At 39.0% G+C, this 24077-nt stretch overlaps 1 protein-coding gene across 1 annotated transcript in view; it reads left to right on the top strand.

Moving 5' to 3' along the window:
• Nucleotides 1-11016: 11016 nt before the first annotated feature.
• The window catches only part of LOC121439828 (serine/threonine-protein kinase 26-like), a 35652-nt gene continuing 22591 nt past the window's right edge, over nucleotides 11017-24077 (top strand). Inside the window, exon 1 of the mRNA XM_041640446.1 lies at nucleotides 11017-11064. Coding sequence (XP_041496380.1) covers nucleotides 11017-11064 — 48 coding nt within the window. The remainder of the gene's footprint in view (nucleotides 11065-24077) is intronic.

The raw sequence follows: 24077 nt of genomic DNA, 5'->3' as shown, positions 1-24077 counted from the left end.
TCTTCATCTCTTCGCTTTGCCTTTTCATTTGAGCTGCCTTTCCGTTGCCCCTGTAGGATTGTTTGGTGATTAAGCCCTCACACCCTCTTTGCATCTTTGATCTGTTCTCCTGTTGCCTATGCTACTTTCTGAGGCTTCTTTATTTCCTAAACCCAGCTATCACGTTTGAATTTGATAGTTTCATCCATATCAATGTATTTTTAAAAATATTTATTTTTATGTGTGTGAATGTTGGCCTGCATGTATGTAAACGTGTGTGTACCACATGTGTGTCTGCTGTTCAAAGATGGTAGATTCCCTGGAGTTAAAGTTGGTAGAGCCTCCACATAGGCGTTGGAAACCAAAGGGAACCAGGGTTCTCTGAGAGAGTAGCAAGTGCTCCTAATTGCTGAGTCCTTTCTTCCTCCTGTATTAAGGCTGTTTAGACTGAGAGTTCAGTGTGTGGATTCTCTTGTAATAGTCACATTTTACAGGGACTCATGACAACTAAAAGGAAATTTCATAGTAGAGTTTCAAGCATCTTGGTACTACTTTTTGATTGAGTTGTGTCTTCTGAAAGAGTGGTGGTACAGCTGATTGCATTTGTTGCTAGAAAAGGGAATTCAGAGAATTAAAACTAACATCATTATTAGGTGTGATGCAACAAACTCCTTTTCATTTCTCATAATTAAGACTCAAGGTCTTCCTATGCACATATAAAACAATGTTTTTGGAGGAATGTCATGAATTTTATTAGTATTTACCTATTCATTTAATTTCTGCAGCACTTATGATAGAACTCATGGCCGTCTGCATGATGTGCACTCTAGAATTGAGCTACATTGCCAGCTCCTAATTTTAAAATAAACAATAATTAATAAAATATCCACGGCTAAAATTTTCAACCCATGTTAGATACATATTTCTTATTTGGTCATCTGCCTCTTTAAGTAAAATATTGTGTTCATAGAAATCAGATATTTAAGATAATAACTAATTCCCCATTAAAACTCTTATGAAATAAAAGGAGTGATTGAAGGAAAATGCCTTCAAAATGGAATTTAAATGTAGAATGCTGTCATCGTAGCCCTGGCTGACTGTCTTCCCCAACCTTCATTACAACAGGCAAATCACCTGATACGAATGTTTAGAAAAACAGGCAGGCTTATTTCCACAGCAAGTCCTGTACTCTATTCCTGCCTGCCTCCTCGTAACACCTCAGCAACACATCCCTACTGGGGCTGGAGAGAAAGGTGCAGGATGCTCCTTAGCCTTCTCTGGACTTGTTCCAGCATTCCCCTGACAGCAGCCTACTGCCTTTTCATCTCCTTCATTTCTCCTAAGATCGTGGATTTGAATGATTCATATCCCCAAATATCAGATTAGCCATTAGAATGGCATACTTTTAGATACTCTGGCAAAATTAGAACACAATTGCAGTTCATACTTCCTGAGCCTTAGGGGAAAAACTGTAGACAGCTTAGATGAAAGAGATGAAAGATTTGTAAACATGCGTGTGTATTCCCCATCCCCCCCCAGCATCAGTCACAGTGCCTAGTAGATGCTAGACAAGGGTTAGACCGTGGAGCTACATTCCCAGCCTCTGATTACATTTTCACTGCTCAACTTCTACCTATTTGATCAAGTTCCTTTCCTGAAGTGTTGTCGAGAAAACAAGGTGCCATGGTTTTGTGCATTCATCATAGAAAATGGCTACAGAAAAAAGAAAAAAAAAGCTTTTCAACTCTTTCTCTGTGGCCCTTGGAACAGGGATTGTGTGTTGATGGTGCTTTCCCTTTTGGTGCGCCACCCACCCGTTAAGGAGAAAGTTAGGGGGATCTGTAAAGCCATTCTGACTTAAAATTCAAAGCACCGAAATAAGTGAGGTTGAAATCAACCATGATGACTTTAAAAATGTGCTTTTTAAAGAACAATAGTGTGTCCCTCCGAAGAATAACTGTTGCTTTGGATTCTACGAGCAGCTTCCTAGCATCAATGTAATGAAGTTTCAGGGGAATTTGAAATGTACTCTGCCCTGGATGTGTTCCGTCATTTCAAAGTATGCTGGTGAATTACTCTGCCAGATTTCAACAGTGCCTGGTAACATAATCCTAGGAGTGAATTTTTGGCAGGTGGAGGAAATGCTTCAAGGACATCTAGAAGCATCCAGAGTTTTCTTTGAAAATGCATTTTTGAGCTGCTCTGTTCCAGCGTTTTCTTTTAAAAAATAATTCCCTCCCCTAGATTTCCATTAAACCACTGGATTTGGGGCATATCACTTTACAGCATGTCTATTAAGCTAGGCTTAGCTATTTGATGCAGTAGCGTTTGAATAACAGAGTAACAGGTGATGGGAGAGGGGTGAGCAACATACATAATCAGGTGGGGTATGGGGTGGGTGTGATTGATGCAAGGAAATTGGAAGAAGCTGAACCAGTGGAAACCATTAAGTCAGAATTTCTTCCCAAACCCTCTGCCCGCTAGAGCTGGGAAAGTTCTTGGATTCCTCCATCTCAATTTCCTGATGCCTGCCTTAACTTTAAGCAGAAGCACAAAAGAAACCAACCAGGAAAGCATGCACACATGCTACTAAGTAGAACTTTGACCTCTTGTGGTTACAAGAGACTATAGTCAGAGTGTCTAGCCGCCCTGGGGAAAGAAACATTTTTCAGATGTATGCTTTTAAATGCTACTGACCCCATGAGTTAGCAAACTCATTAGCTCAGTCCTATTTACTTCTCCAGTTTACATCCAAATCCTTTTGTTTGAAATGAGCTCAGAGCCTTCCTATGTGCCACCCAGTAAATGGTAATATATCAGACCTTCCCATGCTGGGCTGTGCTGCCCCAGGTTTAATGTTTTTCTATCCTCACTCTTCAAGAAGTAACTGGTTCTGAACTCAAGTAGAAAGGCGTTATCAGGTCTTTCCAAAGCTTCTTTTGATTAGGGCATAGGACTTTGTGCTCATCGTTTGAGACAGCAAACACAAGAGATTTTTCTGACTTCAAGAAGGTCGTAAACTAGAATGACATTGAGAAATTCGACAGGGCAGATTGAAACCAATGCATGCTAAATGATATAGCCTCTGCTACAGACACATCCCGGAGAAGATAGGTTATGTAGAATACTGCCATTTAGAAAAAAAAAAGAAGTTCACAAAAGAAGAAATGCGTACATCAGAGGTTTGAGGTAGGTACTAGTTAGAATGAACTGTTTGGGACACGTTATACAAAGCTTTGAATGGCAGACTGAGACATTTATTTACTTGGTTAATCTTTAGTCAGTTATCATAAGTTATTTAGCAAGATGAGTGTTTGTTTGGAAGTTCGCTTAAAACTTAAAAAATATGCAGGAGGCTGGATGGAGAGGTCTGAAGGCTTAAGTTGAAAAGTGTTTGTTCTAAGGTAGTGGTTCTCAACCTCCCTAATGTCGTTCCTCTGTAATACAGTTCCTGGTGTTATGGTGATTCCCAACCAGAAAATTATTTTCATTGCTAATTCATAACTGTAATCTTGCTGCTGTTATAAATCATAATATAAATATTGGATATGCAGGATATCTGATATGCAACCCCCATGAGAGGATCATTTGACCCCCCTCCCCTCTAAGGGGCCAAGGCCCACAGGTTGAGAACTACTTATCTAGGGCAATGAAGGGCAAATTCCAGCCTGCTACGAAACCACCTGGAGGGGTTGTTAAAAGCAAGGCTGGTCCCATCCCTTCCATTTCTGATTCTGGAGGTCTGAGGTGGACTCTGGGAATTTACATGTCTAATAAGTTCCCAGCTGTTCTGTTGGTTTGGAGACTCTTCTGAGCACCACTCAAGGTATTTACAGACCTTGGTGACTAATTGAATGTGGGAATTGGAGAAGCATGATGAGAGGGTCAAGAATCAGCTGTCCAGCTGAGTCTTGAAGAGAATCCGCCGAAGGCCAGATTTGAAGTGCTGGTTCACACAGCCAAGCAGAAGCAATCATTAGCCAGCTTGTTCAGGAGAGAAAATGGAAACAGGGAGGGAGCTGATAGAAGATAAATGTGTGGGAGATGAAAACAAGATTTCCAGCTATCCCTCCAAGGATGGGAACACAACTGTGTCCGAGTTCTACAGCTTCAGAACCAACCAACCAACTGAACAACAACCTCCCACTCCATCTGTGATTTCTTTCCTCCCTCCAGGTATGTTTGCATCTTAGAGAATGCCCATTGTCATTGTATTGATCATCGACTCATGCGTGCACTAAGTAAAGAATTTCTGTTTTTATCTATCAATTGATAACTTAGATTTTGTTATATATATAGTATATATATTTAACTTTTATATGGGAATTTTTTTTTCACTTAGTGACAGTTTTTAATGAGCCTGGTGTCAACCTAACTGGTTTCAATGGTGCCATGCCACAGAACATCCTCCCTCTGGGTAATTCTTTAGGTGGGAAATTCTTGCAAATAGCAACTTTCTGTTGAATTCTGATAGCATGTCCAGCATGGTTCTGTGCTTTCTGTAGTAAATAGCTCAGCAGATTCTCTTAGTTAGGATGCAAGCACTCATTAAGAACATAAAATCTGGTTAAAATGAGGTAGAAGGCCATGATTATAAATGCCAATATTTTCCCCTAAATCGGAGATTTTTAAAGCCCTTCCACAATTTTCATAAACAGTATCACTTTTCGTTATTCCGACCCTCCTGCGGCTTGCTGTTGTACACCTTCCTACCTACATGGACCTCATCAATCAAACAAACTGAATCTAATGTATCTAGGCTGCTATTAGAAAAATATTTATTCATTATCATGCCACTCTGAAGCCAACTTGTGATTAAATATGTAAATTTCCGGAAGAGAGAGGAAGTTAATTCTGAATCATTAAGGAAATATCAAACTACTTCCTAAATGGCCTTTCTGCCTTGTAACACATTCCCTAGACCTGCCAGGTTAGTATGTTAGCACTTGCCAACAGGTACCATGTAGGAAAACCAGAGTCAAGTTCAAACAGAGTATTAGAACTGAAAACAAGGGAAGCAAATATTTAATGAGTTTGCAGACTCCGAACAATGTGGACAAACTTGATTACCCACTGTACCAGTTTTGTATTAGATCATTTTCCAATTTCTAAAATGAACACAAGTTAACAACAACAACAACAAAAAAGAATCCATCCTTCAGAAATAAAAATTGACCACCCATGATATCCCAAACAGCACACACAACAACTTCTCTTAAAGTATTTTAATCTATGTTTATTCATCATTAGAATCAACCCATATAATCAGCTATTGTCCCTTTATATAATACTGTTTCTTAAACTGTAAAAGTCTGGTTACCCTATCTATACCCCATGCTTTAGTGAACATCCATTAACGAGAGTCAAGATTGTTCACTTTAATTTGTGTTGGTGAAAATGATTGATGGATGCAGCATACATGTATATAAACATACATGTATACATATGTATACATTTACATGTACAAGGGTACTGCACAGGAAATAGAGTTTTGTATTTGAAAACACTTTATTTAAAAAAGAAGGCTCAGCATAAAGTGGACAGAAGATGACATGGTTCCTAAGTTCAAGAAACAGACAAATACGATAATGACATTTAAGAAGGTCTGCACTTAATGGCAGGGAATGAAGGTTCTGGAAAAGTGTATTTGTGAAAAGCTGTGGCATTCCTGTTGTTAGCAAATGTTTCTGACATTTGAAAAAAAAAATCTAGAGAACGCAGACTGCAATTTAGAATGTTCCCTGTAATGTAGGGCGTCTGTTTATTCCTACCTCTGCTGAGATGCTGGACACTTCATTGTGACGCATGGTAGTTACACTTCCATCATGCCTAGTTCTTCCTTCCTCATTTTGTTCTCTTGCTATTTAAACTCCCATGATTCTTACAGAAATTGAGCGCACCGCAGTCTGTTTCATACAGATCATGAGAATTGACTTTGAAGGAAATTCGATGCCAGTGTTAAGCAGTTTTAGAGAATTAGAATTGAACATTACCTGGGATTACATTTATCAAGATTTCCGATAGTCTCCTTAATTTCTCCCATAGAACAGTCTTACAGAGAATCGTTGCATTGAAGGAGCCGCCTTTGATAAACACAAATCCGTTCACCTGTTAGTAAAATCAGAGGTCCTGGGCAGTATGCAAATGATTTGTAGCTGTCACTGTCCAAGCTAATTCTGAAGCTAAATGTATTACCGATGTTTCACACTATGGATTCTAAGGTGAAGGTGACTGGGAATGGAGGGAACCAGATAATGGAGTCTGACTCAGTCACAAACAGAATCTTGTACCAGGAAGCTGCTTTTTCTTCCAACTTTTTATTTCGTTATGAAAAATGGTGACTGTCACTGAAAGATCTTTTTTTTTTTTTTACTCTGCCACCACCTTCCCAAAGGGCACATAAAATGAAAATGTGGGTTTCAAGTAGTTAAGGATGACTCAGTTTTGAGACTTCAGTATAGATGACACCTCCACGGTCGTCTTTTGAGACTGTGATCTCTCATACTAGCACATGAAAAAGCTATTCCCTTTCTTGCTCTGGGTTGCCTATCTTCTGAGGTTCAGGCATCGTTTTTGGAAGCCCTGCTTAGGGGAGGTAGCATTTCCTAATACCAGAGGATTACTGCTGTCTCCTGAGCAAACAGAAAATATAGGGGAAGTAAAACGGTGCTGGACTCGGGGAGCACAGAAGGACAGTGTTTCCAAGGAAGGGGAAAGTAGTCTTTTGCTTCAAAGACTGAGAATTTTGTCTATCTATTTTTTAAGAATGGGAAATTTCCCTACTTTCTGCAGAGTGGAGAAAAAGCTAACAGAAAAGGAGACTGAGAAGGTAATAGTAATTCTTTTTCTAAATGTTCTTATGGCTTCTGTGATGAAAGTTATATTTGCATAATTGATTTGTAATGACAAGAAAATATCTGTAAAGAGAATTGGGGGGGGGCTTGAGATCAAGCTTGTGAAAGATTGGGGGGATAAGTGATGACAATGGGGTGGTGATTTTAGCTGCTTTTCTAATTAAGATGTGCAAGTTTAGTTGTATGCATATCGATCTAAATAATTGCTTCTAGATACCTGTAATCATTTTCGGTGGTCCTATCCCCATATCTTATTCTCTGAAGACCCACTGTCTGCACCTAAAGGCGTACTTTCTATTTAAGCAAGGAAAGGTGCCAGAATAGCATGAATTTCATTTAACTCATTCGGACTGCTGTTTTGTGTGGAGGAAGGACAAAAGAATGAGTCTCACTTTCAAATGATTGGGCTTAATATAATGGTTACATTTTCAATAGGCTCTGACATTTAAGGTCTCCCTGGAGAAGGGATTAGAATAGTTATTTGGTGTGCTTCAAGACGGAAGACCATCTCTAATTTACTTTGAAATAAGTTTGCATAATGGCTGTTTGATTTGTGTTTTGGCTGAGAAAAGAGTTCAAGCTGTAGTTATCCAGGTTTTGTTTGGGGTTTTTTGTTTGTTTGCTTCTGGATTGTTTTCTCCCTAGGAACACCTAATGGATATTGAATATTCCATTGTTTTTATTACTGATTTAAGTCTGCAATAGTTTAGAAGGTATAAATTTATTTCTTTGCAGAAATAAAAAAAAAAAACAAAACTGAGCCCACTTGTTTATCCTAGCGGTTTCAGTGCCGGCTTCAGATCTGGGACAGAGAAAGTTCTTTCCTGTTGCTCACCTACATTCTTCTCTCAAGCTGGATAACAAGAAGCATTTTAATCTGATTGCTCGGCCGTATATTTTTTTTTTGATGACAGTTTGACATCCAATTACAATGTCAGGGATCAAAATTCTAGTTGATAGATAAGGCGCAGTTTCCGATTTGCCAAAGTACTCTGTTAGCTGAAAAGATATGTTCATTGTGAAAAAATATTCTCGCTTAACATAACCAAATATTTCCCAAGCTTGAGAACTGGATTTTTTTAACCTCAGGAGGTCAGTAAATTGTTTCCTCTTACCCATGAGGCTGGAGAACGCAGTGCAGTCTGTTTTCCTATGCTCTAGCATCTGCTACACTACGATATAAGGAGACTGCCCCAAGGACTCTCCAGGTACGAGTTTGTGGGGAGTAGGAATTAGGACCAAGGCATTGTTGCTATTGGTTCATCTTAGTGGGTTTTGTTTAGTTTCTTCTGCTTTAGTTAATTTGGTTGTGACATAGAATCTTGAAACATAGCTCAGGATGGCCTGGGACCTGTAGCACGTCTCCTGCCTTAGCTTTCCAAGAGCTGGGATTACATGCCTGATGCATCATATCTGGCTTAGTTTTTATTTGTACATCAGGGCAATATTCAAGTATTTATATATTGGAGAGTCTGGATTCCCATTCCAAACAAACTTTGATTGAGATGTGAGGTATTTTCTGTTAAAGCAGTTTATGTACAGCTTATGTTTTGACTGAGAAATCAGTTTTCTACTAAGAGGTATATATAATGTTTGCCTTGCAATTGAGACAAAGGAACGGGGCTTGAAATTGGACAATTTTGCATTCTCCCTTGGTAAATATTTATAAATGACTGTGTATTTGGTTTTGTATTTTTGAGGCAAGTTCTAGCACTATAGCCCAAGCTGGTCTCTCATTCACAATTCCTGTGTCTACTCCTCCTGAGTGCCTTACCATGCCCCAGTCCTTGACTGTATTTTTAAAACATTTATCATTCACCTTAGGGTGGAGCTTTTGGAACTTTCTCAAGTAGGACTTGGTTATCTGAATCACGAAACAAGAAAGGTCCCGATTTTCCTTTGAAGGACACATGACTAAGGCTAATTCTCTTTGCGCTCTAGAGCAGTTATGATTGTGTGTGTTTGTGTGTGTGTCCGCGCACACACATGTGCACACGCCCGCACACACACACACTTAACATATAGTGGATTCCTGATGGCAACAGTTAGCACACTATAGCTGAGAACCAAATTCTGCCTACAAAACAAAATAATATTAATACTTGCAATAGTAATAAAAATGAATATAGCCATGCTGGGGATGGAAGCAAGTACATGCTTGGGAAGCATTTTAACACTGAACTCTGTCCCCAGGAAGGAAGAAAAAGATGATCCTTGTTATGTTTTTAGAAAATAGTTTATAAATATGGCATTCGGGGACTGCAGGCTTCATTTGACTCACAAAGCCCCTTTTAAGAAAACGTTTCCCAGCTCTGCCTTAGGACCTTGACCCCAATGAGAATCGCTGATCTAGAGAAAGTAGGGTTTTATATCATTTCCTATAAAGGTAGACGTATAGTGTGAAAACTAAGTTTTCTGTTTGCCATACACCTGATTTATATGCAGCCCTATTATTAAAATGAACCCAAGGAAATGCCTCAGATGATAGTAAATGTATACTTATTTTTCTTCACTTCTTCAAGATAAATTTTAGCCACTGAAGAATATAGAAAGTTGGATTGATAAGAATAATGAACATAAAACATGTGTGTTTTTTTAATGGGCATATTTAAATTTTTTCTCAATTTTAACACAGAAAATAAAGAAATGTAATGGAGGGCAGAAGATAGTGTTCCTTGCGTTTATTTGTATTTTAAATTAAACAGCTATATCTATTCAAGAGGGGAATTGAATAGCGAGTGTTAAGTGTCAGAAATAATCACATTTATTTCTTCCTTGTACTGCGTGAGTGTCCTCTCCCTACAATTAACATCTCAGGGACCTCAGCAGCAGGAAGGAGAAGAATACTTAATCAAAAATGCATTCAGTTTATTAGATCATAGCATGTGAAATAATCAGGCTCTATCAAAAGCCACTTAACCGCTTGATTTCGTGGGGGAGGTGACATCAGCCATAAAGCATGTATTGGCAAATCACAATATGATCGAGACCAGCAAGCATTATGTATAACCTGCTGCAGATTTCCTTTCTCGCCCCATTTCGTTAATCACGAGGCTCTATCAGCATTTTCCCCCTCGGAAAGAGTCGGATATCATCCTTGCTTTTTATCATGCCCTTCTGGCTTTTGTCAGTAACTTGACTCAAGGCTGTGTGCAGACATGATGGAATTACCTGAACTACAACATTTATTTTAGCCTTCATCTGCTGAAAACTGTCAGTGGCTCCCTACCAGCCAAATCAGAAATTCCGAGGAAGGCTAAGCCAGTCCAAACTGTTGAAATGATCAGGAAAAGCATTTTGCCATAGCTGAGCTGCCATTAAGGTTGGGTATGAAGAAGGGAAAGAAAAGGGAAGAAAGAACTTTCCTAAGGCAAGGAAAATCAAAGAAACCTCTTCCATTTTATTTCTAAGTGATTTTTTTTCAGTCTTTTTGGGGTGGGCAATGAGATTTCCTTGGTGAATGGCACTTTCTGGCTAGGGCTCCAAAGTGAGAAGCTGAAATTCAGCTAAAATTGGAAATCGCCTATCTGAAAGCATTTTAATTGCTTTGAGTCAGCCTTCAAGATTATGTTGATGACAGCAAGATAAGAACTGATTAAGGGGCTTGATCATCTGCATTCAACCTGGGACCACTCGTTTGTGAAAACCCACTGCACCATCCTCCCACCTAGAAACTCACGATGAAACCAAAAGGGCAAGTGCTTTTCAATGCTCATGTCTGTTTTCAAATCTTGCCCCTTTTCAAAAGCTATAAATAGAGCGTATGGCAGTTTCTGAAGGGAGAAATTTTGATTCCTGTGCATATAAACAATAGCACTGGCTATTGTTTATTCTAATTGGAGAATGACAGTTCTGTTGGATTGATTGTCAGATAGACAAGGACTACAAGTTTCCAAACATAAAATGGCTCACATTTACATTAGTATATATAAGTCATATTTGTAGAGAAAACACGGAAGCAACTTCTTGCTTATAATATTTGTAAAACATTTTTTTAAAAATTAGCTCATTATCATGTAAATCAGAACTTAGTGATATTTTCCCTTTTATTTTGGCATTTAATCTATCCACAGATTTAAATTGTGCTTTGGCAATAGGTATCAATTTTGGTTATGTCAACAAGACCAAAGTGTTTAAACACTGGTGAATCCGTACCTGTAGGGAGAGACATTTGATGCCCGAAATGCTGAAGACAACTGGGATAACAACGGGGGTTTTGAGTGCGATTAAGGTAGGTTTGAAAATTTTCAGTTCAGGAAATGTTGCTGAACTTCCAGAGGAGATTAATTTAAAAGAAAAGGTAGAAGAGCTTTCCTAGCTCCCTTCTTTGGGAAGATGTTTAATATTTTTCTTAATCAATGTCATTCCATATGTCGAGGAAATGACAATAATAAAGTCACCATTAGAGAGGATGCTGGCATCCAGCCAGCCCTGTCCCCATAAAGCAACCACTTATACATGTTACATACATGACATGCTGAGTGCACACATGTTTAGTTCAGCTGTACTAGTTCTTAGCATGGATTTTCAGGCATAGCCAATTTTTTTTACTTGGTTTCTGAGTGTATTCTTTTTCAAAAACATTTTTATTGTTTTTTGGGAATTTCATGTATGAGCTCCATGTATCTTCATCATATTCATACCCTCCTCATCCAACTCCTGCAATGTCATCTCACATTCTCCCCAAATTCATGTTCTCTTCTTCTGTAATCATTATTGTTCTACTTATATATCTACATATAGATATATGTATGTAAAACCTATGGAGTCAAGCCGGACGGTGATGGTGCACGCCTTTAATCCCAGCACTCGGGAGGCAGAGGCAGGCGGATCTTTGTGAGTTTGAGACCAGCCTGGTCTACAAGAGCTAGTTCCAGGACAGGCTCCAAAAAAACCACAGAGAAACCCTGTCTCAAAAAACCAAAAAAAAAAACCTATGGCATCCACTCTAAACTTATATATACAGAGGCTACTTATATATACAGAGGCTTCAGTAGTATTTTTAACTTTCAAGAAGTGAAAATAAATTGTCTATCATATTGTAAGACTATTCTATTTTAGTTTACTATAATCACCCCTCGACTCATTAGTAGTGTTGCCCATGATTAAAATCATTTGTTGTTGATGTCCTCGTGCCATCAACATCTTTTCTTGTGATTGTAGAATGTTAAAGCCAGCAGGACCCAAGAGATCATTTTCCTGAGTCGTAAGATTCCTTTGGGCAACTCCTTGCAAATACTTTTTGATTAAATTCATTCCAAGGATAGATTTGATTAAGGAAGAAAATGTTGGTAGGGAATTATTTTATGGCACTTTTTCATTAAGAATGAAAAGGTAAGTCTACGCAAAATTCCACTTTTTCAATCAGTGTTAATTTTCTAAAGAAACTCACGGTGTTAATAATTTAGTGCCGTGCTTACAAGCTTCAAACCTATTGATTTTAATTGGAATTCTGTATCTAAAAGGAAGCCAGGGCATGAGCAAATCAATTTTGTTTTAATTCAATGCATTTTAATAAGTGTGCTAAAGATTCATCATAACATTACTGGGGACAGCTCAATGTCTGCTCTGACGGGCTGCTGCCCTCGGTGCTGAGCAAAGGTGCCCATCTCTGGAAGTACTACAATGACATCCTTTTATTTAACTCTGATATGGATGACAGAATGAGTCTCTCATTGTCCATCACTTTAAAGAGCCCTGTGTGGGTTTGATGAAATAATAGCCTGAATATATCAGGCTATCTATTTGACCATTTATATATTAACAGAATCCCTGTCTTTCTTTCACTGTGTGGCCTTTTCCTCCTTTCTGAATGAATATTTCATAGTTAGGGCTTATTGTCAATCCCAGGCTATATTTATGTAACATCCTGTCTAGTCAGTAATAATCCCTTTCATCTTAACATTAATGCTCATGATTCAGCCTGACCCTGGCTGAATTGTGTATTTTTATGTGTTTAGCTGGGCTTAATTAGAAGAGATGCACAGCACAGTGATAAACCAAGTCCTGGGTCTTGAAGCCTCTAATCTTTACATTACAGTATAAAATGGCAAGACAGCCCCAGGCCATGCAGGAGTCATGAGCTACTGCAGATGGGCTCACAGAATCAGATTTGTGTATTCTACCGATAGGAACCCTGGTGTTTGTGGCTACTCCCAACTCTTTCCTGGCTGTAGATTCAGACTGTTTTCCAAACTGCTCTTTTCCAAGTCTAATGATGTCTCCCACTGAAGAAAAATCTTAACCTTTAGAGAAAAGTTAATCATATATGAGCGCAAGGATTACCAGAAAATTCCATGTCTATTTTAACACCCTTCAGCTTATTAATTGTAATCTCCCTTGTACCAAACCAGCAATCCAACTGCAAATGAGACAATAACCTGATGCCAAGGATTTCTCCCCTAGGTGGTCCTTAAATGAAACACTTTGTAAATAGCCAAGGACTACAACGTATAAACTATTGTCCTGGGGTCCAGTGAAGCATAGCTGGTACCAAGGGAAAGAGAGCCCTACCCTTTAAATTAACTTAGGGATGAAATCAAAAGGTCGTGGCAATGGAAGAGAATGCAAGCAGAATACAATGCATGTGCTAATTGAGGCACGAAAAAGGCTACGAGCGGACAGAGGATGAAACAGTAGCTTCCGCTCGGAAATTGTGTGTTGGGAGAAAGTATTGTCTTTGAAAAAGATAGGTGATATCCAGAAACAGAAGAAAGACATGATATTGTTCATTGAGAAAACTGCATGGTTCAAAGCCTCAAAACTAAGAAAGTAGAACCATAGGCTACTGGAGCATTGCAGTGAAATTGGTACGTCTAAGCTACTATCTTCAGGAAACACTGGCCTTGAGATATGGTAAACTATCCCTGGAACTTTCGCCCTGGTGCTTGGTTTTGTTGGCTGTTACTGTTCTATTTCTGTTCAGTATAGCTGTGTTACCTTTCTGAATCCTTTTGGAGAGAAGTTACTTTTAGGTCCTATATCTGTTCCAGTCCTGGATGTCTTGAAGTCTTTGGGGACAGTCATTTATATACAATGGTGAGGGGCAGAGGTCAGTATGCATAGTGATTAACTGTATTGCCATTTCTCTATCCTTAGCTCTGAGGTCTGCATCACTGTTCTGCTCGAGAGTTGGGACTTTGGTACAGTTGGTTAGCGATGCTGATCTTCTTACTGGCACATAGTAGTGCAAGCTTTTCATTTCACTCACTATGTACTACTATGTGATTAATGCCAGTTCATCCCTTCCTTACTTGTGTTTAGAAACCAGGGTTGGTGACTGTTAGTGAGAAAGGGAAAACAAAGGAACTTAACTTCTAATACTTCACAGCTACCCAGCATCTGAACAGTACGGAATCTAAAGCTCACTGAATCCACCCACTCTTCCTCACCAGACAGATGGACAAGCTGACATTTAATTGTGGATGTCTTGTAATTTGCAGGATAAGCAAAATTAAGGCAATTTTGCCTGACCTCACTACTCTCTTTACCTCTAGAATGCTAGGAGACCCCAGACCTCCCTTTTCCTTCAGAATGGATTTAAGGTCAGAGAGAAATGAGCTAAATGATGCAATGGAATTTGCATCCAGCGTTTCTTGTGATGATAGCCTTGGCTTTGGGTTTATCGAGAAAAGAATGTGATTGTTTGCAGGATCCCTCTTTCCCCTTACCCATGGCTATAATTAAAGATTTCAAGAACTCTGGATCCCACAGTTCGTAAAAAAGACAAAATTAGTTATTTCCTTTCATTTACAACCACTTTAGGCCCACAGATGATTAACTTGGCTGGACAAAATAATCTGAGACATGTCCATTAGAATAACAGGGACATAGAGACCGCTCTATCTGGGAAACAGAGTGAATAAAAGTGCTGCTTCTTGGCTCTGCTTCCTGTGTGAGCAACTCAGAGGTGGGATAAGTATGCTCATTATTTCTGCATTTCATCTTTCTTTGAAAACACATGGAAACGTGACAGGAGACTACAGGGTTTCATTCTTCCTCCCCCCACCTTCGCAAATTGATCTGTCTCACAAACATATGTAAAGAAGCTCGTTTTTCACATCTCTGAATGTGTGTCCCACTCACTTTTCTTTTTTGTGATCTGAGCCCTGGGGAAAGAGCAGAATGCAAGTTACGGGTAGAGGAAGCTCTTCTCTTTCCTATCCTCTCTTGAGTAGGCGGAATTAAGATGAAAGAATAATATCAATTATTCTTTTGTTCTTAAAAGATAAAGTAGACTCAGAGTTACGAATCACGGAAAACTCCTCGAACTGCTGTGGTATGCATGCAACTATGTGAAGAGCTTTTTTTTTTTTAACAATTTTCATGAAGTTACCCTTTACCAATGTATTGCATCCTCACTAGTTTTGCACTTAAAAATGGGAAAAATAAAATCAAAGGGGGATGAAAAAGTACTTGAGAATTTAATTGTATTTCTGCTTTATGAACACATTTTTCTTGGTGCTAACCACAGAATGGCTGAAAGTTAGTGCTTCCTTAAGAGTACCAAACAAGGCTGCTCAAGACCTCTGACTCCATGCCTTGCCACTAAGACCAAGGTTTCCGTGCTGGCCTCATCCATCTCTACACTGGCTTTTAAGTGGGTGTACAAAGAAAGGGACTGGCCTGTGAATGATTAAATGCTTTCTAATGGCCACGGGGAAGCTCGGAGTTGTTGGAGCCGCATTTCTCACTACATTCCGTTTATCTCGTTGCACACCCGGGAAAGATGGTGACTGGAGCCCTGCGTTATTGTGCAGAGGCCAGTTTAATAACCTTTGAGAGAGACATAAAAATGTAAGTACACTATAAAAATAGATAAACTAAGACCATTTTCTTTATATACCTACATAAATATTTTGAAGTCTTATAAATGTGGAAATGCAAACTGAAGCAACTGGCCACCTAAAGGAATCTGACCTCGAGCCAAATTCCTTGTGTTTAATTAGAAACATACTTAATTTTGATCTCAGTTCTTATGCTGTCATACGTAAAATATAGTCAGGCTAAGTATTTTACTTCAGAAATATAAATCACGGAAATCTCTTAAGGTTTCCATAAAATTTTATCAGATCCTTGTAATACGATCCTGAGGTTGTGCACAGCACACTCTTCAAGAGTTTAACAAAATTTATGGAGAGTTTGTTTACACTTTCTCGTTACTGAAGTGATCTGAAAACTTCCACAGTCATTTAGACCATTCTAGACCTACACAGTACTTAGCACCAGCTTAATAATTGATAGTAAATATTTTAATCTTGGATCAATTCATCAGTGTGTGGGGATTGTTTACGAACTGAGCTGAAATCTGCAGTAAGTCACTGATTGGAGCTGTTGGCATGCTGACATTGGATCCTAGGGGAGTCATGAGAGAGACTGTCACCTTTGCCTCCACACTCTGGAGGTTAGCTGCTTTCAGCCTCATTATTGCCATGGGAAAAAAGCAACCAAGTGTAGTAACCTTGATGGAAAGTCAAGATTATGGGATCATCCCTTTTTTTTATAGATTCTAAATCGAAACATGGTAGCTGCATACATGTACAGGAGATGGTCAGGGTGCTGCAGATTGGTTCAGAGATTAATATAATAATATAAGACTTTATATTATTAGCAATGTCTCCTTGATATCTAGCTCTACCCTCACCAACTGACCCAGTCCCCAGTAACCATTCCTCTACACACTGATTCTGTGAGATCAGTTTTTTAAAGTTCCACACATGAATGAGGTACTTTTGTCTTTAGCTTATTTCATTAATGTCCTCTAGGCTTTGCAATGCAGTGATGTTTTGAAATCATCACTGTAATTGATGAAAGGCTACAAAATTTTAGTTAGCTATAATGAATAAGTTTATGAGATCTCTTATAGAGTGTGTTGACTGTTAGGATCAGGCGTCTGTACTGGCCCTCCCTGGGGGTCCTGACAGGATCCATCCTCAGCTGTGGCCATTAAGACCACCTCCTGTGCACTCACTGTGTCCCTTTTAAAAGGGCCCTGCCCACCTCCCATCTCTTTTTCTCTGTTTCTTTCTCTCTCTTTTTCTCTTCTGCTATTCTTGTCCCTAAGGACCAGTCTCTGGCCCCCTCTCTGCCAGCCTCTCTGCCCCTTCTCTTTCTTCTTCCAACAAACCTCCTATCTGAGCCCTGTTGTATGGCATGACTTCTTCCATGAGTTTTTTTAAATTACAATATTGACTCAAGTTATCAACTATACATTGTAGTCTTGAAAGTTGTCAAGTAGATATTACATGTTCTTGGTACAGAAATTATATCTGTGGGAGGTGGCGCATGTTCATTATATAGATTTAATCATTCTAAAACATATATGCTTTAAAACATTATAAATCCATGATAAATGTGTAATTTTATCAATACATTTAAAATAAAAATTTATAATATGAAATTTCTGTGTTAAAATTTGAAAACTTTTTTGTTTAATTTTTTTAATCTCTTGAAATGATGAGTTATTAGAAAACTGACATTGGCCACTTGTTTGGTCTATTTATAGTGGAAATAATTTTTGGCTTTATGGCAAAAAGGGAATACTGTTTAAGTTTCATGTAAATTCAAGCTGTAGAAAGAAAACTTTGGACTTAATAATCAGGAACTCTGGATTTAAGTTTGACCTTTGCCACTAGCAAAACATCTTGTGTACTTAACAATTTCCCATCCATCTAGGCTGTGGTTTGTTGTGCTACAGAAAGGTTTTGGCTAAGGCGTCTGGCTAACTTCCTATTTATCTCAAAGGTCTTCTCATTCTTTTAATGCCAGGATTATGTTTAGCCCTTGGCCTCTATCGCTGCCACACCTCAGACAGTAGTTTAGGACACAGCAGGCACACCACAATCCCCCAGCGGTGTAGATAGCAGTGGTAAGAGGTAAGGTTTTGTGACCTTTGCATTTCCTGTTGGCCTGAAAAGCCTGGGACTGAAGCAGAAGCCAGTTGTATTTGCATATGTTCAGTCCTGGCAAAAGATGGTGATCTATGAGGCCTCTGCCTGATCATTTGCAGCCAGTTCTTATCAGTGTCTTGTATAGGAAAACCACTGGGAACTTTTTTCTTTCACAATGCTCAGAGAGAAAGTGAAACATTTTAACATGAGGGAATAGTAATTTAATTGAAGGCTCACAAAGGCAGTGGAGACTGATTTTTATTTCTGTGCACTTTGCTTGTTAGGTGACAGGTAGCAGCAATAGACATGAGAGTAATCCAGAAAAGCCCGTCATTTTTAACTTAGAAGGAATCATCTAGTAACTGTGCGTTGTTGGGCTTTAGCATATTGTTAGGTGCTGTAAACATAGACGCCCCTGTTGGCTGCATGCCACTTGGGTTTTAAGGCAATAAAAGGTGTCTTTATTTATTATCCTATTGGGGAGACCAATGCCAAACCTCTCAACCTCTCAACCTTCCTAATGTTGTGACCCTGTAATACAGGTCCTCATGTTGTGCTGACTCCAACCATAAAATCATTACGTGGCTACATCATAATTGTAATTTTGCTACTGTTACAAATCATAATCTCAAGGCTACCACAGCGGGATTAGGACCCCCAGGTTGAGAACCACTGCCTTAGGTGGTCGGCCTTTCTCAGTCTGGTTATTGAATACTCTTTAAAACACCCGAACTTAGCCATTCCTACCCCACAACTGAGAAATCTACCCACTTAAACTTCTTATGATTTCACTCTTTTCCTCGTAATGGCAGTCTTACTTAACTACCTCGTATTAGCCACTGCATATTCAAAGACATAGATAATATTTGATTTTTTTTCTTTTTTTTCCTTCTAGATTTTTGTTCTGCTAGGGCGCCAAGAATATTTCTAATTATTTCTACAGTTTTTTTTTTTCTGCACCCATTGTCAGTGTCCCTCTTTAACAAATTGGAGCTATTTTCTACTGCCTTCTAGATCAAGATTTTTATTCCTCATTGTTGGATTTTTAACGCAAATACTATATCATCAGTTACAAATCAAATTACTGTGCACCCCAGAGACGATGTCAAATAAAAATGATGTTTGAGAAGAATTACAGGAAAATGAGGATCTGTGATGGACAAACCCTTTGATGTTGGTAGTCCTGAGGGAAAAGTACTGATTTTTGAGAAGTGTTTCAGACTTCATTTTAAAGTCTAGGTACATGCATGTAAGCAACACAGTGCTCTTGCTTTTGTTTTTGTTTTATTATGGTGGTGAAGATAGAGCCCCAGTACACATGCTAAAAAATCTATTGTTGAGTTACACACAAACCTCCTCAGTTTTAATCTCTGAGTTGTTCCCTTTAGTGTGCATAAGTTGATGAGGCCTATATGCTGACCCAAAAAACTAGGGACAATGAGTTCTCTGTACCCAGTGATGTAAGCTTCACTTCTTTGTGCTCAGTAGTTCCCAAATTCTGATCTCAAGACTCATGCCAAAGTGTCTTTGCAGGAATCATTTAGGATACTTAAAAAATATATAAATTGATGGCAAAGTCCTAGTCTCAGGCACTCTGAATCAGAAGCTCTGGGATGTGTCCTAGGTGTCTACATTTCTTAAGGCTATACAGTTGATCATGGTGTATAGCCAAGATTGGAGCACAATCCAAAAGCTTTTCCAAATTGTACTAGCCCTCTGTCTCTATAACTTGGGAATTCAAAAGGCCTTCTTCCACATATCACTGGGAAGGTGGGTTTTCATTGCATTGCTTTAAATGCTTGCCATTTATTTATTTGACTTTGCCTTCATTCTAAATACAAGAAAGAGTTGGATATGATTGCCTGCTCCCACAGTCTCAACTCTCAGCAGGCTGAGGCAGCAGGATCCATGTAAATGGAGGACATCTTGGGAAACAGAGATTCCCATCCTGATCAGGATAACATGGCAAGTCTATCTAGGAAAGAAAAAGAAGGAAAGAAAGAAGAAAAAGAAAACAACTATAGAGAAAGGCCTCTGTGAAAGTAAGAATGGAAGAAAGAAAGAAAGAAAGAAAGATGAAGAGAAAATGATGATAATGAAAACAAAACCAAGCAAATTGTCAAGAAGGAAATCTGTCCTTGTATGCTTGGAAATCAATGTAGCGATTTCTCAGAAAATTGAGACTCAATCTACCTCAAGATCCAGCGATACCACTCTTACACATATACCCAAAGGATGCTCAATCACACCACAAGGACACTTGCTCAACTATGTTCATAGCAGCATTATTTGTAATAGCCAGAACCTGGGAGCAACCTAGATACCCCTCACCTGAAGAATGAATAAAGAGAAATTTAGAAATTGGGTGTTATTTATCAAAGATTCAGGAACTGGCAGTGAGACAAAGGTTTCTACCCTCCAGATAGTTAGGAGAGGGAGGTTACAGTAGAGAAAACCCTTTGTTTCAGATTTCTTCTACTCTGAAAGTCAAAGTTTTGCAGAACTCGTAAGCCCAGAATTAGAGTTGAAGTAGAATTACTCTGTAAATGACAGCTCTGTCTTTCTATCTCCAACTTGCTGTTCCTCAGTTGAAATTCTTAAGCTATATTGATAAGTTAGGATTCACTTCATAGCCTCCGTAACATGTGAAGTGTGACTTGGTTTTTAAATCTGTGATTTACATATTTTCAGGAGCCCATTTATTACAGAAAGCAGTGAACAGCTGTGTCCTCCCTAGGGTTAATAACTCCACTTAAAGCCCTTTAAAACACCAATTAAGAAAAGTAGAATTTAATTTCTGTTTCTTATTAAGTTCTTATTAGGAAGTTAGTTATTAGTATACTCCTCAGAATGTATTATTAGACAGTACATCCAATATGTAATCAAGACTGTGTTTTCCAAAGTTCAGATTTCTTTTGCAAGTATATTAAAAAAAACTCAAGGGGTTGGGAAGACAGCTTCATTAAAGTGCTTGCACTGCAGTGCTGGCAAACATGAGGACCCGAGTTCGATCCCCAGAACTGGGGTGAGGTGGGTGAGGTATGCACATACTTGTTATCATTGTGCTGGGGAGGTAGAGACAGGCAGACAGATTCTTGGGGCTTTGCTGGCCAGACTGCCTAGCCTACTAGATGAGCCTCATGTTCCAGTAAGAGACCATGTTTGGTTATTTGGATTTTTTTGTTGTTGTTGTTTTGTTTTTTTCGAAACAGGCTGGCCTTGAACTCACAAAGATCTGCCTGCCTCTGCCTCCTGAGTGCTGGCATTAAAGGGGTGCGCCACAACACCCAGCTGAGAGACTTAAAATACAAGGTAGGGAACAGTGAGGTGGCTCAACAAGGTGAGATGCTTGTCACATAAGCCTGGTGATCTCAGTTCAGTCCTTGGAAGTCACATAAAAATGAAAGGAGAGACTACTCTACAAAGGATGTGTTTACACATATGCACTGTGGCACTTGCACCAAATAATAATAATAATAATAATAATAATATTTTTAAACTTAAAAACACAAAACAATTTGGGCAGTTGATGAAGACTGACACCCAAGGTTGACCTCTAGCCTTCCCATGCAAGCACACACACATGCACATGTACCTATAGTCAAATGTGAACCTTCACACTCATTCACATACATGTACCCATATACACCTAAAAGAAAGAAAGCAAAAACTTGACATCAAATCTTTTTCTAAGTTCTCTACGTTTAAGAAGTTATAGTGAGGTGAAATCATCCGCAGATTATTTCTTGACTATTTTCAGCACAAGCTACTACAATGAGAAAAATTATCACACAAACTAGGAGGAGGTAGCTGTGGGCTAGCCACCATACATGTGGTAGTAATCACAGCACGGTGCTGGCAAAAGGCTACTCCAAAGGAGTAGTGCCCAGTTGTTCACACCTCTAATCCCAACACTCAAGAGGTCCGAGACAGAGAATCACCAATTCCAGGGCAGCTCGGCAATGGGTGGGAACAACCACAAACCAAACCAAACTGCAAATAAGAGAAAGCACCCGTGCTCCAAAGAATCTGTAATGGTCGCTCCAAAGAATCTGTAATGGTGGCAATCGAGTTGTTGGGAAGAAGTACTAACAAAATGTGAGCTTTGAGGCATCACTTATAGCCACTTAGAACTGTGTTACAACTCCTTCGAGAAGCCCTATGGGAATTTCCAGGTGTATTGGTTGGTTCCATGTAGAGATGCACATTGGACATGGTTACTAAAGGTAGGTAGGGACTCACACTAATCTTGAAATGGAGAAAAATACTCCTAAATGGAAAGTGCATCTCCCAGAAAAAGAAAATTAAACCTCATCGAGGAGAATATGTGAAGACTAGAAGGTCGATAGATCATGTGCTTAGCCTTATTTTTGGGTAAAATGACAAAGAGAAGTTCAAGACAAAGCACTTGATAGGAAAGCTTCAGCGGCTTCTTTGTCTAATGAAGTGACACACAAAGGATATGCAGACTCTAACTGTCTCCTGAAATCCATGTTGAGATGAAGCTTGGGGAAATTATAGCAAAGGAACATAGAGTAAATGAACTCACAGTAGGCTTAGGTTTAGTTGGCAAATTTGATGGAGTGACTAGAACTAGGTAGTATCCTTTTAGGTTTTGAAGAAGCTCAAAGTAAAGTTTTGGACTAACAGGCCCCTCAAGTATACTTTAATAATGTTCTGTTTGAAAGGTTTGAAAATCTTCCTTTTCAACTTGGTCTCTTTAGCCATAGCAATAAGAATATAGAATGGTTATCTCATAGGACAATTTTTTTTAATTTATTTATTTATTAAGGATTTCTGCCTCCTCCCCGCCACCGCCTCCCATTTCCCTCCCCCTCCCCCGATCAAGTCCCCCTCCCTCATCAGCCCAAAGAGCAATCAGGGTTCCCTGACCTGTGGGAAGTCCAAGGACCGCCCATCTCCATCCAGGTCTAGTAAGGTGAGCGTCTAAACTGCCTAGGCTCCCCCAAAGCCAGTGCGTGCAGTAGGATCAAAAACCCATTGCCATTGTTCTTGAGTTCTCAGTAGTCCTCATTGTCCACTATGTTCAGCAAGTCCGGTTTTATCCCAGGCTTTTTCAGACCCAGGTCAGCTGGCCTTGGTGAGTTCCCGATAGAACATCCCCATTGTCTCAGTGTGTGGGTGCACCGCACCCCTTGCAGTCCTGAGTTCCTTGCTCGTGCTCTTTCTCCTTCTGCTCCTGATTTGGACCTTGAGATTTCTGTCCGGTGCTCCAGTGTGGGTCTCTGTCTCCTTTCATCGCCTGATGAAGGTTAATATTTAGGAGGATGCCTATATGTTTGTCTTTGGATTCACCTTCTTATTTAGCTTCTCTAGGATCGCGAATTATAAGCTCAATGTCCTTTATTTATGTCTAGAAACCAAATATGAGTGAGTACATCATGGGACAAATTTTGCATCTTTTTAGGCAAAGCTATCTCTGTATTAAGAAAGGTCAGTACATTTATGCATTTAGGTTTTGCTAATGGACATATTTATGCTTAGTTCTAGATTGTATTTTGTTTAAGTCTAGCTCCCTTCTGTAAGATGACTTGAAAAATTATTTTATATTTTTCTTTAAAATTATTGTAATTATATACATGATGTGATAATTCAATCCACAAAGAACAGTGTGTAAGATTCACCTGGGGCAGTTAATATTGATACCTCCTTAAACATAAAAAATCAAAGACACATTACAGTAGTACATATTTATGTGGTATGGTACGGTATTTCATGTGTATACTTTATGTGCAGAGCATATCAAGTGAATGACATTCCTATCTATTTATCATTACCTTGTGTTTGAGTTCTTATTCATAGAATGTATGAGCTTACTGTGAGCTATACTCCCTGCCCACACATACTGAATACTGGAACTTATAAACTCCTCTCTGCTGTGTTTGGCTACCTGTCCTCCAACCTTCCCCCATGCTCTCCTCCCACACTCCCGAACCTTAAGTAATCATTATTACATATTCCAATTGCCTTCTCAAAGCATACTTACGTAAAAGTGTGTGGAGAATCGGTCTTTTTGCAACTGTCTCACTTTACGTAACACCTTCTACCTCCTTCCATTTTCCTGTAAAGGATACTATACTAACCTTTTGATAGCTGAATAGTATTTTATTTGTGTGCATGTGTCTATACGTCACATTTTTCATATCTAGTCATCTCTTGATGGTCCCTAGAATAATTTCCTATCTTAGTTATTGTGAGTACTGCCTAACTATTGTGAAAAAGCATGAGGGTGCACATGTCTCTGAGACAGTTACTTCTTTTCCTCAAAAGACAAACTCTAATGTGTGATACCTGGATCAAATGGTAGGTCTCTTTTTGATTTTCTGTCCCTACT

This window comes from Microtus oregoni, unplaced genomic scaffold, assembly GCF_018167655.1.
Source record: "Microtus oregoni isolate MIOR12 unplaced genomic scaffold, Mior012 000063F_ref0000156, whole genome shotgun sequence".
NCBI classification, from domain to species: Eukaryota; Metazoa; Chordata; class Mammalia; order Rodentia; family Cricetidae; genus Microtus; species Microtus oregoni.
Note: the sequence above shows the minus strand (reverse complement) of the source record. Positions and strands in the feature narration are given on the sequence as shown.